The sequence below is a fragment of the Siphateles boraxobius genome, unplaced genomic scaffold (assembly GCF_051911475.1).
Source record: "Siphateles boraxobius isolate OS27281-9 unplaced genomic scaffold, OSU_SipBor_1 19, whole genome shotgun sequence".
Lineage (NCBI taxonomy): Eukaryota > Metazoa > Chordata > Actinopteri > Cypriniformes > Leuciscidae > Siphateles > Siphateles boraxobius.
Window position 1 is genome coordinate 30,602,887 of NW_027508799.1, and position 14,828 is coordinate 30,617,714.

The window sequence follows — 14,828 nt, forward strand, 5'->3', positions numbered from 1 at the left end:
ACTTAAACTGGGATCTCTCTCGCCCTTTCTCTGTTTGTCTTTCCCTTGCTTATCCTCTTACTGTACTTACAGCATCCTAGTGGCCTAATACACCATTTTATCTTCCATTTCGCCCTCATTTTCTCCCCCAATTTCTGAACTAAGCACTTGAACTCGACTAGCCCCAGTGCTGTTATGCATACTGTCCGATTTGAGCCAATCAGAATGTAGAGGGCGTGGCCGTTTATAAAAAGCGACTGTATAGCGACCGCATCTGATTAAAACCGCCCTCAGCCTCATCTGCGGCCGGATCTGTGCACCCCATCAGTCAAGTGTAATTGAGTTTCAGGGGGGAATGCTCACACACGAGTCTTACCCCAGCCCGCAACTTTGAATGAGACTTAAGGACTTCAGCGGAGGGGGGCACATATTACGAAGTATGTGGTCAAGTCAGGGACGCAATCACGATCAAAACCCAGATTGAAATAACTTCAGTGTTAACACCCACCACAAGTTGATGAAAGCCCAAGTTTTGATTTTTTGCGCTGCTTAGATAATTTTCGTTTTTGTTTTTTTTTTCCTCCAATGACTCAGCCCAAACTGCCGCAGGGCCTTCAGGATGCATAGGGATAAATTACAACCACATTCCTCCACAGGCTCCGAGCAGCGCAAACTTTCCTAGCTGCTCCTAACGATCATGGCTCGACTGTTGTGAATCCTCATTGCAAACACACAGGAGAGTGAGCTATGTGAAATTTCACCACTGTAGGAGACAAAAAACAGCAACGTCAATGCGCCAATCGGTTTTCAGTGGTAACGGATCTTAATGTAACAGGCCCCACCCTAAACAAACCATCCCAATGGTTAGCATGGAAGCACTCAGCCTTTAAAAGAGCCCAATAGGGTATTAAATATTTGTGGAAAATAACCCACTTTCAAACACAAAGTTTCATAAAACCCTTCTCAATTCATAACGGCTTTTATTAATCTGATAGGCCCTGAATGAGCTGTAAGACTCGTAATATGGCTGCCTACTGGCTTAGACGGCGAGCAAAAAGAGGAAGGAGGGTATCTTTTTCCAAGCCAAAGTTCAATCTGAAACAGATGCTACAACTACAAATGGTGTGGGTTTTGTCGCATGTGAACACGCAAATAAAGCCTTCAGAAAGGCAGTGCCACAGACTGACAGCTACCCTCTTGGCAGGATGATTCATCAGCTGGCCGATAGAGAGTGACAAACCTCAGAAATATTTCGTGTTTAGACTGAAGCCCCGGTTTTCATTACTATCAAAGGACGGGAGAACAAATAAACATGTGTAAATACATAAATTAAAAATCTGAACATAGCAACGACTGAAATGTTCGGTTCTATGGCACGTCAGCTGGTGCAGTTTATGCTATTGTGGCTCTGTCGCTGTAACCCAAGCCAGCAACGAGCTCGGGAACGCAAAAATCCGATTCGTCAGGGCGCGAAAATCACAATAAACCTGCCGAAGTATTTCACTGTTTGCCTTGGCGGCTTCCAGCTGAGAAGGCTCAATCGCGCTTATGGTTTCATCATTTGGGGGTATATATTTCATATATTATTCTTCCTCTCGCCCTGAGTCAAATGTGTTGCGAGACGTACCCTCGTTCCAGCCCCGGAGTCTGAGGTGCTTTCATATATATTCGCTGGGTGGGAAAATGTAGGAGAAACGAGTTCTTCTAACAGACAAGCGCGGGGCACAGAGGGCTCATCTCACATTGCTTTGAAGACGGGGCCGCGCTTTCCCTCGCTCTGGATGTTTAGGGGTCGGTTGAGAAGTTTTGTTGGTTTAGTCGGTCAGCACCCCCTCAGGATTAGCACTCGTTGAAACGATGTATTACAAAAACAGCGTTTGAGAGTTGGATTTAGAAAACACAAGACAAAAGAAACCAAAGCAACAGGACGTGCTCAAGACTTCAGTTCAGATTAAAGTCTAAACAGCCGATTGTAAGTCTATGCGATTTTTTTTGTCACTTTATTGTCCTCCAGGTAAAATCTGAAAAGAAAAAGCCCCAAATTGAGATCTCGTAAAAGTTTGTCTTACATACGGTGAGGGATGGGTTAGATATCAAAGACTTAGTTTAAACAATACTACTAATAATGCTTGCAATCAAAAATCAATAAGTGGTCAGTCTATGACGCCTCTATGTCTCACCTCCCCTCTCTGTGATGTGTTTGCTTTAAGGAGTGTTCATTCATACAACTGCCGTTCAGATGTTTCAAATACGTTACACTGTCTGCACCCACACACCTTTATGACTTATAGATGACTACTGCTATTACTGATACTCGGAATGACTTCAACAATGATGTGAGCAAACGAAAAAGAGACAGAGACGCTTGTAATACAAAGGCCCACTTACAGCAGACATATGCGCCGGCTCCATGTGTTTTCATTAATCGTGGCTGTGCGGGTTGTGGGCTTGTTCCACTATGTTTACCCCTATTTCCTGCCCGTTTAAATTACACTGCACTTACGCAGCCCTGGATTCATGGTCCTGTCAGCCTGCAGCCCGCCCCACTGGGCACAGACGCACTGCAGTCCTCAACACGGCACATCAGGGGCTGATCCAGGACCAGCTCCTGTTGCTTTTAACCAACAGTCCTTTCCGAAGAGCCCACCGGTAGCGGTGCATCAGAGGAGGCGGAGTCTCCTCAAATATTTATTCAAATAAATGTAGGAACTAAACCAGTGCTCAAAGTGGGCTGGTGCGCAACCAAGGGGGACCTTGAAGTTTTTATCCACTTCAAGCACTGAACTAGAGTGACATAAAATAAGACGGGCTGCACTTATATTAAAATTCTGGTTGATAACAATAGCCAGTAATTATTTTCAATAAATATCCTATATTAAAAAACAAAAAGAGTTAACAAATAAATTAAAAATAAATCAATTTAAACTACAATTGTAAATGCTATAAGTGAATTTTGGCATAAAAACACAATAATGTACAGTATAACAAAATAATATTGTTTTCAGATTTGCTAAAGATTACATTTAATAGTTTTATTAAATTAGTGTTTTTTAAAGATTAACTGAGAATTTTATAAAGTGAGCATTATACTGTATTTCATCAAAGGTAACTGAAACAAACAATTAAATATCCAATACCGATAAATTAAAAATGACACATCCATAAGTTTAAAAGAATCTGTAATATTAGCTGTTAACTGAAATGGTACTATAATGCATCGCTTTTTAATATTTGTCTTTTTTGTGCTCTGATGCATCTCTTGTAAAACGATATTCATTTTGTTTTTCTTTCTTGTTCTAAAATCCAAAAAAATCACAGCACGAATGCCAAAACAGGCTGATAAATAAACTGACCAATCCAAATAATGTTTCCAAACGTGACCGAAAAAGGCAAAACAGAGAAGAAATTAAATTGGCAACCTTTCAAGCCAATTAATTTTCTGTTTCACTTTCATATGCAACAGGTGAAGAAAGATTATCTAACTAAGCCAAAATACTGACAAAGCCCAAATTATTGAAGGATCTCATAAAAAAGAATGACTAAATGACATGCCATATAAAAAAAAACTATAATAAAGGAGCAGAGGATGGAACATTTGTCACAGTCCAGAAAGATAAAATGATTATCATAACCTACTGCAATCTATTTGATTTAAATATATACCTCATTGGAAAACTCCCTAACGGACCGCCACTGGAGCCCACACAGAGATCTGATGCCAGCTCTGACAGGTGTGAGCCTGTGAATCATCACAAAATCTGCATGAATCCTTATTTAACTCTTGATCTATTCGAAGGGGAACGTATGAAAACAGATGGCTAAAGTAAACATCTATCGGAGTGCCAATCGGAAAGGAAAACGAGAGGAGTAGTGAGCGAAAGACAGATGAAGGTGCGCCGAGAACGAGAGAGGGAAGAGGGAAGGAAAGAGAATGGAGGACTCAAGGCCTAACAGATTATTTCTGTTCCAGCCCTGAGGTCATTAATAATCAATCTTCTCTAGTTCATGTTTTATTCAGAGTGACCCGTAAAATGCAAGACTCTCCCCTATTTATACAGCTGGCTTTGTGCTGCCAGATCACAGCCAGATGACTTTGGCCAAGGGCGGTCGAGCACTCCGCTTTTCTCCTCCAAGATTGTAAACTTTACATACTGATCTAAGATCAGCAGTCTCTAAAGTAAATAGAAGACTCAAACGTTATGAGAGTGGAGGTGAAACTGGTCAAAGAACATAACTGACAGTAACTTTCATCAAACAATGACTGCTCATCACAGACACATCTGCAGTGCAGGAGTGGGGCGTCTCACAGCTGCTAACAGTGTCATAGATGATTACTTTTCTAAAGGAATTATTCATAATTGGGTATTGAAACCAGCAAAAAAGTCATGTTATACATATAATGTTAATTTGTATATATACATGTGTGTGTGACTGTGTCCATCCATCCATCTACCCATCTATCTATCTCTCTATCTATCTTTATGATATCTGTACCACAGTATATTTTGGTAAGGGTATATTTATTACTCACGTCCCAATTACCCTTCAGTTAAACTCTAAAGGCCCTATTAGATGTACAATGCACAATAATTTTGTTTTTGTTCCTGAAAACACCAATTCTTCATCTAAATGGGGTGCGTTTTTGGTGAGTCTATTGTCTTTGTTGGCTCAGTGGGTTGTATGACTGAGTGGTTCTTTCAGCACCGGCTTAATCACCTTCCTGCATTCCAGCCGTTTAAACAGAGATGCAGTAACATCCTGTGAACAGCTCAAACCAAATAAAACAACATTACGCCATAAACAGAGAAAAAAAACAGGCAGGGAGGACGAGTAATAAAAGAAGCATTGACCACAACAGAGGACAAGCTGGCAGCAAGGCCTAATGGGGCGGTCTGGCGGAGTCCTACTAATAGACGAGTGCGAGTTCACAAGAGAGTGTTTTTGTGTGAATTATGATCCTCCTGTGTGTTTGCATTGTCTGCGTTCTGATTAGTCTATTCTGATGTCTAGCGGGCTTATGTATAACTTGGTTGTGCAATCTTCGATTTTCCTATCTGAGTAACTCCGCCATTCGCCATTAAAAGTAAAGGGACAAGAGCTTTCGAAAAGAGTCCAAGAAGTGTTGGGAAACAAACATAAAGGTAAATATTTTGAAGAAATGTTTTTGTCCATTCAATGAAAGTCAGTGGGGTCCAAAACTGACCCCATTGACTTTCATTGTATGAAAAAAAAATTCTTCAGATAGCTTCTTGTGTTCCACAGAACAAAGAAAGCCATAGTATGGAAGCAACATTAGGGTGAGAAAATGATGACAAAAAATTTATTTTTGTAGTGAGATATCCCTTTAAAAGAAAAGAAACAAAAAGGAAACACTGTCTTTATATGCTATAAACTGCGAGAGAGACAAAGGAAATCAGGGTAGAAACCCCAAAGTCCTACATTACCCAGCTCTGTGCCAGCTTAGAGTGCCAGGCCAGTAAAAAGGAAGCCCATAAAAACTCTTAATTAAAAGATCAATGTTTAGCTTCAAAGAAAGGGCAAGGGCTCAAACAGTGTGCTGCCCCTCGTAAATACTAAAGCACATTTTGAATGCAAGAAGCTTGTCATTAGTAGAGGACCAGGCAGAGCGGACACCAACCCTAATTCCACTACAGGCTCTATGGCGACTGTGCCTCAAAGGGCCATTCAATTAGTTACTAATAATTTGGTTTATAAAAATGATGATTAGCAAAGAGCCTCCACCCAAATGGAGCCACTTTAGGATCTATGGAGAGGCATACGTGCCATCAAAAGACACCACAAGTAAATTCATGTGGACGTTACTAACAATAATGGACTGAACAGAACAGGCTAAATAAGCCAATAATGTGCCCAGACTTTTCTCGTCAATTTGAGCCTGTCATGGCCAAACAGGCCTGTTCTGGCATCTTCTGTGCTGAAGGGATCTAAATGGGCGAACTGCAGCGCGGAGAGAATGCTAATGTAATGTGCTACACTCTCAACGCAAAGAAAAGAAGAGAGGTCAAAGAAGACATCAATCAAACAGGCTTGTGATTGCCGGCAACTCGTCCAATCCACCATCTGCAAGTGATTCCACCCTCTGAGAAAGACCAAAAGTGTCTTCAAGCGGATTGTGTCTTACATGTAGGACATGTAACTGAAGAATGAGCAGGATCCCGTACATGTGGATACCATATGGATGTGAAACGCTAAATATCTCAGAGCTATTGGATTTGGAGAGGAAAAATCCTGATATATGTTTAAACGTTTGAGAGGTAAAGCCTAACCGGTAAAGCCTGAAATATTCATTATCTTTGCCTTAATGTGTCCGACATGAAAGCACCATGTTGGCCAAGCCAAAACAAGGCTGCCAAGTGTTGCAACCCTGGTACAAACCTGAACGCTCTTGAACAATCCTACATGATTCCTTTGCTTCTCAATCTCACAGAAGTTACATCACCAAAGAGGACACATTTGTCTCAGAGTGAACCCTTTTTAGTCAGAAACCTGGCGCGGTCTAGGAGTTCTTATCCCCCACAACAGCGGTGCTTTCTAAACACTGTCATTGATAGTTTGGACAACATACACATAGGATCGTTGGCCATAGAGGAGGTCGAGGAGGGATAACGGCTTGGCGAGACCAAGCAAAAACAGAGTTTGGCGAACACAGTCTCTGTCTCCTGCATTTGACACCACTTTTCAAGATAGCCACCAGTGAAGGGCTTGAGACTGCTTTTTAGGTGAACAGGAATGCTAATGGGTATCTTCTCTAGGTATTACAGGCCCGACGAGGTCTCGGATTATTCTGGAAATTCTGGCCCCTTTTAAGCACATTACGGGCAAGAATTCAATTCGAAAACCACAAAACAGACCTGTTGTTTACATAGTGCAGTAGCCTCAACTGACCAGTGGCAACACTGTTTGAAAGGCCGTGCAACCACTCAGTCCGCCCGTACAGTCTGATGAAATACGTTCCTCTCAAAGGAAAATAAATGTACAGACGGTACTGTTGGGGAGTCCCTTGGAAAGTGCCAATTTTTGGAACAAAGTTTACTTGCAGCAAACTAAAAATCTTAAACATTATTTGTTCACTGGCCAAAGGCTTGTCATCAGGCAGCCCACATAAAAAAATGCATTTCAATAATGTTGGAGCGAGCCAAAAAGCTGCCAAGCAGATAGTTCCCCATGCAGTGAAACACATGAGCATTGTATAAGCCTTGGCACCATCACAGCAGATCACTCTCCTCTCCTCTTGAGGAATGGGGTCGATTTAAAGTGAGTATAATGTATATGTAGACTTCCAGACAATTTATTTTTCTGATGTTACAAAAAGCACAGGGATGGATGCAGAACTGGGACGCACCGACGCAGGGACTAAACCCAGTGTCCATTTGCAGACAATTTACTGTTAAGGTAGGTATGGCAATGGTTTCAAAGTGAAGTAGAGAAAATGGATCCACATATACATTTATTACAGAGAGGGGATCATTCATCATGGAGAGACTAAATCCAGCCACTACTTCCACCAAACGCTTCTCTCCTTTGCAGTCCAAATGCTGACACTCCTTTTCTTTATCGCGCCATTCCAGTTGCTCTTCTTTTGTTTTTATTTTAACGTCTTTCTCACCCCCCTTTCATCCACTCTTGGCTCTCCCCCGTCTTTTAAGTGAGCCTTGGGTAGCTTTTTGGTTTTCTTTTGTTATAGTAACAGTAAATGAAGCTAATAAAACACAATATATTGGACTATTTATTTTCTGTAGGAACACATTCCACTCTATAAAGAGGACTAATGGCATTTACACAGAGCCGGACTGATTCTCAAAGCCAATAGGAGATTTATAGACAGTGAACGTTAGCGTCAGCTAAGGGCCGTGCGGGCCAGGCCAGATGGCTCCAATAATCAATGGGTGACAAATCCAAGTACCCGAGAAACGTTACGGTACCTTGAGCGCACATACTCGCAGAAATAGACAAACTTTTTGTGCTTAGCGAGTCATGAAAAAAAGGTAAGATGCATAAAAGGTTACATCATTTTCTTCTACCAAGTCTTTTTTATAGTGAAGCTTCAATTTGGCACATTAGTTAATGAGCTAAAAATTAACAATACTTAAAGTATATAAACCTAGGTTAATGAATGCTGTTCATTATTAGCTCGTGCAAGCTAACGCATTAATTTATGTTAATGCATTGAACCTTATTGTAAGGTGTTAACCTTTTCATAAAAACAAAATCACTGCTGTGAATAGAGAAACACTAGATAGGTCACCATAATTAATGATTGCATACAATGAAAAAGTGATATATTCCAAAGAAAAGCGTAAACCCACATGGATGTCACCCTGTTTTACCTGTTCATGGCTCATCTTCTGAAGCTCCTCCTCCCAGGCGTCCTGTTGGCTGCGCTGGTATGCGGAAGGCGGGGCCAGGTCCTGCAGGATGTGGGGGTCTCTTTCGTGGCAGAGGGTCGTGAGGTGGCTGATGTACAGTTTCAGCTTACTGCGGTTCTGATTGAGGTCTATGAGTGGGGGGATAATCTGTCCAAAAACAGGAATGAGGAAATGGGTTAGAGATAAAGAGCCATTTCAATCTCAGTTTTCCTCTAGCGTTCAATAATTAGATACTTGGACACGAGCCAATGAGATAAAAAGACGGGTATGCAGACGAATGCTAAAATGACACGCAAACAACACATTTAGCAAGCCAGGAAACAGAGTTCAAATTTTGCTTTGTCACATGTGATTGTATTCCAAAAGATGGGGGGGGGGGGGGGGGGGGTAATATTCAGTGAAAGGTTGCGGACGATAATGGATGATAGACCACAGCTGAAACACATGAATCACAGTGAGAACAGTGGTAAAATAAAAATGTGTCAGGAGAAACATTCCCATTCCAGGAACACAGACAAACAATCTCAGTTACCTGGACCGCTGCCGACAGATGCCCGGTCTTTACACAACATCTCTATACACACAGCAGAGACTCACACGGGTTTTTTCGTATCCATCAATATAATACATGCACTTGTGTGGGAGCAAATACAAAAACCATATGTCTCTGTGTCATGTGTGTATCGCACTGGCTTCAACAAAGAATTCTGGGACAATTCAAGATTGATCCATCACATTTGTTTTCACGTCATTCTAAAAAAGTGATAAATAGCAACATGCGGTTTTGTGTGTGAGTGCGAACGAGTGCCGATAGCCGTGTTTTCCTTTGCATGCCATTGCCTACACTGGAACTGAAAGGTTCAAACCTGGCAAGAGGTGACCCATGAATTATTCACTGCAGTGCTTTGAGTAAGATGTTTAATATAATACAATAATAACCTGAATTACATTACGACATAATAATGACATACAGTACCATTACAGGTTAGTAGGAACTATGAAGGGGTACTTGAGCCTTAATAAAAAACAGAATGCATAGTTGTATTTAATATATATATACATAGATATAATTTAAATCAGTTTATGTATTATGAATTAACAAATGATATAGTGTATTTAAAAATATACATATTAACCTAGATTAATAAAATCTGTTCATTTTAAGCTCATGAATGCATTGAACATTACTGTAGAATTAAAAAACACAACTGCACCCTAGGTGTTCACCATTATCAATGGGAATATACAATGCACAATAATGCAAAGCTGAGTAAGCTGAATGAAAGGAAAGGTCTCATTCTAAGGCTGGCCTTTTCCAATCCTGGTCACATTCTCTTGTATGAATCAAGATGTTACATAAGCTGGTTTTGGGCTGTAATGGTGGACTCATACATTCTGGGAAGGGAGAGGTGAGCAATGTTTTTTGAAATATTACAGTACAAAACAAGACAGCAGAAGATCTATTGAAATGTTCCCATATAAATACCCTCTCAAAGAGGACCGAGAACATAGTAGGGCTTAGGGAGCTCTACGATCACTCCTCATCGCTCAATAGCAGAAAGCAAATACAGTTACCTGATTGTCAAGAAGCGGAGAGAGGAAATAGAGGCTAAAAAGAAAGAGTGAGTGAAGAGAGAGATGTAAGAAAAGACAGGGACAGAGTCTGCTTTGGTCTGAAGCAGCCTGAGCTTGCAAGAACATTTGTGTCCCCACACTTTATTAATTCTTATTAACCCCATCTGTATCTTTCCAGGGCAGAATGTTATTGTGTTTTCGTTGGCTCACCGGGGGCAATGAAGGCTCTCTTAGGCGGATCCCTGTCCGCAGAGCGCGATCAAACAAAACTGTGAAAGAACGAGATGGAGGAAGGTTGAGGAAGAACAAGGTTGAAGAGCTTATGAGAGAGGAAGAGAGAATGAGAGAGCCAAGGAAAGGAGGAATGTCTAAAATGAGCCGATGGTTCTCCCCGATTCTGGAAACAATTTGACGGCGCAAACTGGGTCTCTGCAAAGAACCGGAGCAGCAGACGCACGGAGACCTACATCATGCTCTCGTTAGTCTATGGTCTAGCCCGGCCCCGTCTCCAAAACCTACTAAAGCACATTTGGGTGCCAAAATTCAAACCCCTGCCTCATGGTGAATAAATAATAAGGCAGGAATTCATCTGTTAAATCAGCTGTGACAAAAAAAAGTCTACATTTATCTACGTGACACACTGCAGACCAATAGCGGAGTCTTAAGTATCAGAGCCGGATCTGAAACAGCTGTAAGGGGCGATACCTCCTTCCGCATCTCTGTCAGGTCTTGTATTTCAGCCAAGCGCCGCTGCTGGAGGATATATGGGGCCTCCGGATTGACTGGCAGCCACAAAAAGAGGGACGAGGCCTTAAAAAGGCGGTCTGATAGAAGCCCTCCAAACCGCTGTGACAGAACGGCTGGGTGGATATGCTCGGAAAAACAGCTGAGTTAAAATAAACCCGGCCTTAGCAATGGTGCCACATAAACGTGCACACACACCATTACACAGAGACTTGCTACGTACATGGTTGACTGAAAGCATGCTGTGCGCTAATAAGCTTTTAAAATGCCCAACCAATGATGGGATATGACATTTATTCCCCTCTCTTCCTTCTCTTCCTTCTCTTCCTCCCCATCTGCAATGAGAAAAGATGAACGGACTCCGGTTCTGGGCCTTAGACAAATGCCCAAACATGGTGCTATCCGTCACCATTTTTTTAGGTTTTAATGGCTAAGTCAATACCTCTCTGGTGACAGAATGCTGATAAACAGTCCTGAAAACCTCACAGAGTGTCCCGCATGATCATCTGTAATCATGTTAGTAGTATAGTCAAGAAATGTGGATGGTAGGTTTGTGGATGGTCACAGTTAGCCCAATGCTAACATTTGTCTTGTCATAGCTGGTGATGTTTTCTGTCAACTGGGTGCTGTCATAGCTGTTTGGCTCGTGCCGTGTTGCTGTTTAAATTTTTTTTAAGTCCTGTGGTAAACTGAGATCATAAATAATGCAACCATAACAGAAACAAATATCATGCCCAGGTGACAGATTTACAACAGGGGAATTTTCCACTCAAAGCGCCATTTGTTTCGTCTTGCTTTGGACACACACGATGGATGGAAGTGGGTCCCTGTTTACCCATCATGCCTTGCCTGGCGTCTCGGAAATATTGTCTTTGCAACAGCTCTTCAAATTCTCCAAAATGTTTTTAAGGTTTGCTAATTCTTTTCTGCAACCTAATTAATCACATAGGTTGATTAATTAAATAGATTTTAAGCACATATATTAATATTTGCTGAAAGCCCCCAATTAAGTTAATTCAAAGCCAATGCATTATTGTGGAGGATGAAATCATGGCTTAAGTGGCTTTAGAAGTCAATGCAGACATATTGTTTGCTTTATTTCCATATTATTGAACATAAGACCAGTCTGTAATCCACTCTCTGACTTTTGTCAAAGACATTTAATTGTTCATATATTGGTTATTTAGCTTCAAATTTGGCACATAACGTTAAATTTTATAATGCATTAGTGTTTTGAATCTTATTTTTACTTGTTTAAAGTGTTACACAATTTTTCAGATGTATTATTTCATTTATGGATCATTTTTTGATTTACCTTCATTAAGTAAAAAAATGATCATATTTATATTAAAATATACATACACACAAAAGAGGCATCGCTATTTTGATAATTTTGGGGCTAAATTCTTCCATCAAAACTATTTTGATTAGTAGTTGATTTTGTCCATCGCCAGGTTCCTAATCAGAACAATGTTAAGTGGGTCCTCTAACAAAAAGCTCAAATGAGTCAGGACTCCTGGGACCCTCCACTGATCCTATAAGGACAAAAATACCAATAGATTGGGGGTGTTGACCACAAAGACCCTTGGCCGTTCTCTTGCTCTTTGCAACATTGATCACCTCAGCTACAAACATCACCTTCTTGAACCTCACACTCCATTCCCAGCCAAAAGATTTTGGAAAAGGTTCACAGAGGAATCTGTCCATCTGCTCTCTTTCATTACGTCTCCTCTAAAAGAAGCTGTCTTCACCAGATGCTGTGGTGTGTTGCATTTCTACTCCTACCTGGCACTCTGATAGCTCGAGAACCCCTCCTCAGAAAGACCAGGGGGAAAGAGAAGTCCGACCCCTCAACAATGACCGGCCTCCTTCACATTCTCCCACTCTCATTTATCACCTATCAGCTCATCGGGTGCCATTCGATATCCACACTGAGAGGCAGGAGACTGGATCAATGCTGTCAGTCAGGCGGTCCATCAGAGACGAGCCACTGGCTCCTTCCTCAAAGACTCCGGAGGCCCGGCGGCACAGGAAGCCCCTGACGCGGCCTCGAAGCCCAGCTCGGAACAGCTCGCTCCTGGTGGGGGAGGATCTGCAGATCACAAGCCTCTCTCACAGTAGCCGGGCCCTGGCGCACATCCTTTCCCGTGGCTGAGAGTTTTATTGGGCTATCCTCTTTCAGTCTCACTGCGCTACGCGTCCATGAGTGTTAAGGGGATAAAGATAAGGAGGGACTGCAAAGCTTCAAACCTGCAAGACACTGACAAGGCCGGTGGGCCTGGCGTCGTAAAGTGCTTTTCAAGAAAGAGACAAATCACCTCCACGGCATGCAAAAAAATACTGACATGAGAGAATAATGACCATCAAATAAAGGGTAAGGGGGCGAAGACATGCACGCATACCTCCCCAAAGAGCACAGACAGAAACATATGTAATCCGAGCGCGGAGAGCAGATTCGGATGGCAGATTAAGAGCAGGTGAGTTGGTCTGTCTTTCCATACTGTCATTTCATAAGCGACTGACCGCACTACCTCCATCCACAACTCTCAATATATCTAGGTAGACCCCTGCGTACACGCACACGCGCACACACACACACAAACCACAGTCTTATAATTCCATAATTTGCTTAAGCATTACAGAATAATCACTTGGCTTGCCTCCATCACACACTCAAGAATTTAACACAAATATATATAAATATATATATATTTGCAAACAAATACATATTTGTTTATTTGTGCTGTCAATCGATTATTAGTTCACAGATTTTCTAATCAATAACAATACTAGTTAACTAATAAGAAAACCAAAAATGTAATTAGATTTAAAATTATGTAACACACGCACATATTTTTTAGATTGAAGTTGGTTACCAAAAAGGTCCTACAATGACTTTTTCTCTCTCGCATGGTACAAAATTCCAACAGCACTCATGTTTTAAGAGATGCAAGATTTATGCATGTCAAGATTCTGTTGCTGCAGCTTTTTATGAACTTAGTGCCTCGTCACCAATTTACGCAGGTTTTTATATAAATGCCATTAGATTTATACCGGTGGGGGGGTTTATGACTGTTGACTTCCATGCCAAAGCTCTCACTCAGTCAAAGCCCAAGCAATGCCCATGCATGGGGTGGGGGAATGAAGGACAAAAAGCCAGGGCAGGTTACTGTTGACTCTGGAGAAAGACGGAGGGAATTTTTACACCAAGTAACTCCCAGTGTCACTATCATAGCGCCATTTAAACAGACCATGAAGGCTGCAGTCTAGGGACAGCATTCCATTCATTGTGTATTTGTGCGTGTGTGTGTATATCCACAGCCGTAATGAGCAAAAAAAGACTTAAAAACTGCCAAGAAGAAATTAGCCTCAGGAAAAGGGAAGTAATGCTGTCGTGTGGGTTGTAGTTTCACTCCATGAGGTGGGAGGAGTGACCATGGGGGTCGTCACCCTGAAGGTGAGGGGTGTTTGGGTGAAAGAAGGTCCTGACCTCTTCAAACTGAGGTTGAGGGGCATCATTAACTGGGTGTGTAGAAGAGAAAGCAGAGGAAGGGGTGAACATGTAGCAAAGCTCCAGAACATCTACCCCACTGTGAGGGCAAACCAGACGAGTTAATGACTTAAAGCCATTTCTGAACATAACAAGAGGGAGCTCAGAAAATCATGAACGGAAGATTTAAATCAACACTATAAACGTGTCACATTTAAGTTTAACCTTATGATGCACGGAAGACCTTTGACTTGAGTCTGTTTCTTTTAATGGCATCCTTCATCTGAGGTCTTAAAAGCTTTCAGCTATTTGTATTATTTTAGTTGTTTGTTGTTTTTTTGCCAACTTCTCTCCTTTGCCTGGATAGCGTAGCAACTGCCATTATGACAAACGGGAATGCTAACAGATAACTTGCTCCAGGTATTATAATTGACTTTGTTGCACAAACAGCCCTAACTTTTAAGATAGCTCTCGTGTTGCTGTCAGTGCTCCACAAGAGGCCAAAAAAAAGTTTTGAGAACAGCTGTGGATGGAGAGATCTAAGGAGAACCACATCCTGAGGTCAAAGTGTTTCCCCTGTGTAGCACTCAACACCAGAAGACTTACTCCGCTACGCATGTAAAGACAGGGTGCAGAGGAAACAGAGAGGCTGA

At 41.7% G+C, this 14,828-nt stretch overlaps 1 protein-coding gene across 6 annotated transcripts in view; it reads right to left on the minus strand.

The window, feature by feature from the left end:
- Window positions 1-14,828, minus strand: part of erc1b (ELKS/RAB6-interacting/CAST family member 1b) — a 213,808-nt gene that overhangs the window by 13,640 nt on the left and 185,340 nt on the right. For all 6 annotated transcript variants that reach the window (XM_077235008.1, XM_077235007.1, XM_077235006.1 and 3 more), the window contains one exon: window positions 8,328-8,513. In XM_077235008.1, the coding sequence (XP_077091123.1) occupies window positions 8,328-8,513 (186 nt within the window). The remainder of the gene's footprint in view (window positions 1-8,327; window positions 8,514-14,828) is intronic.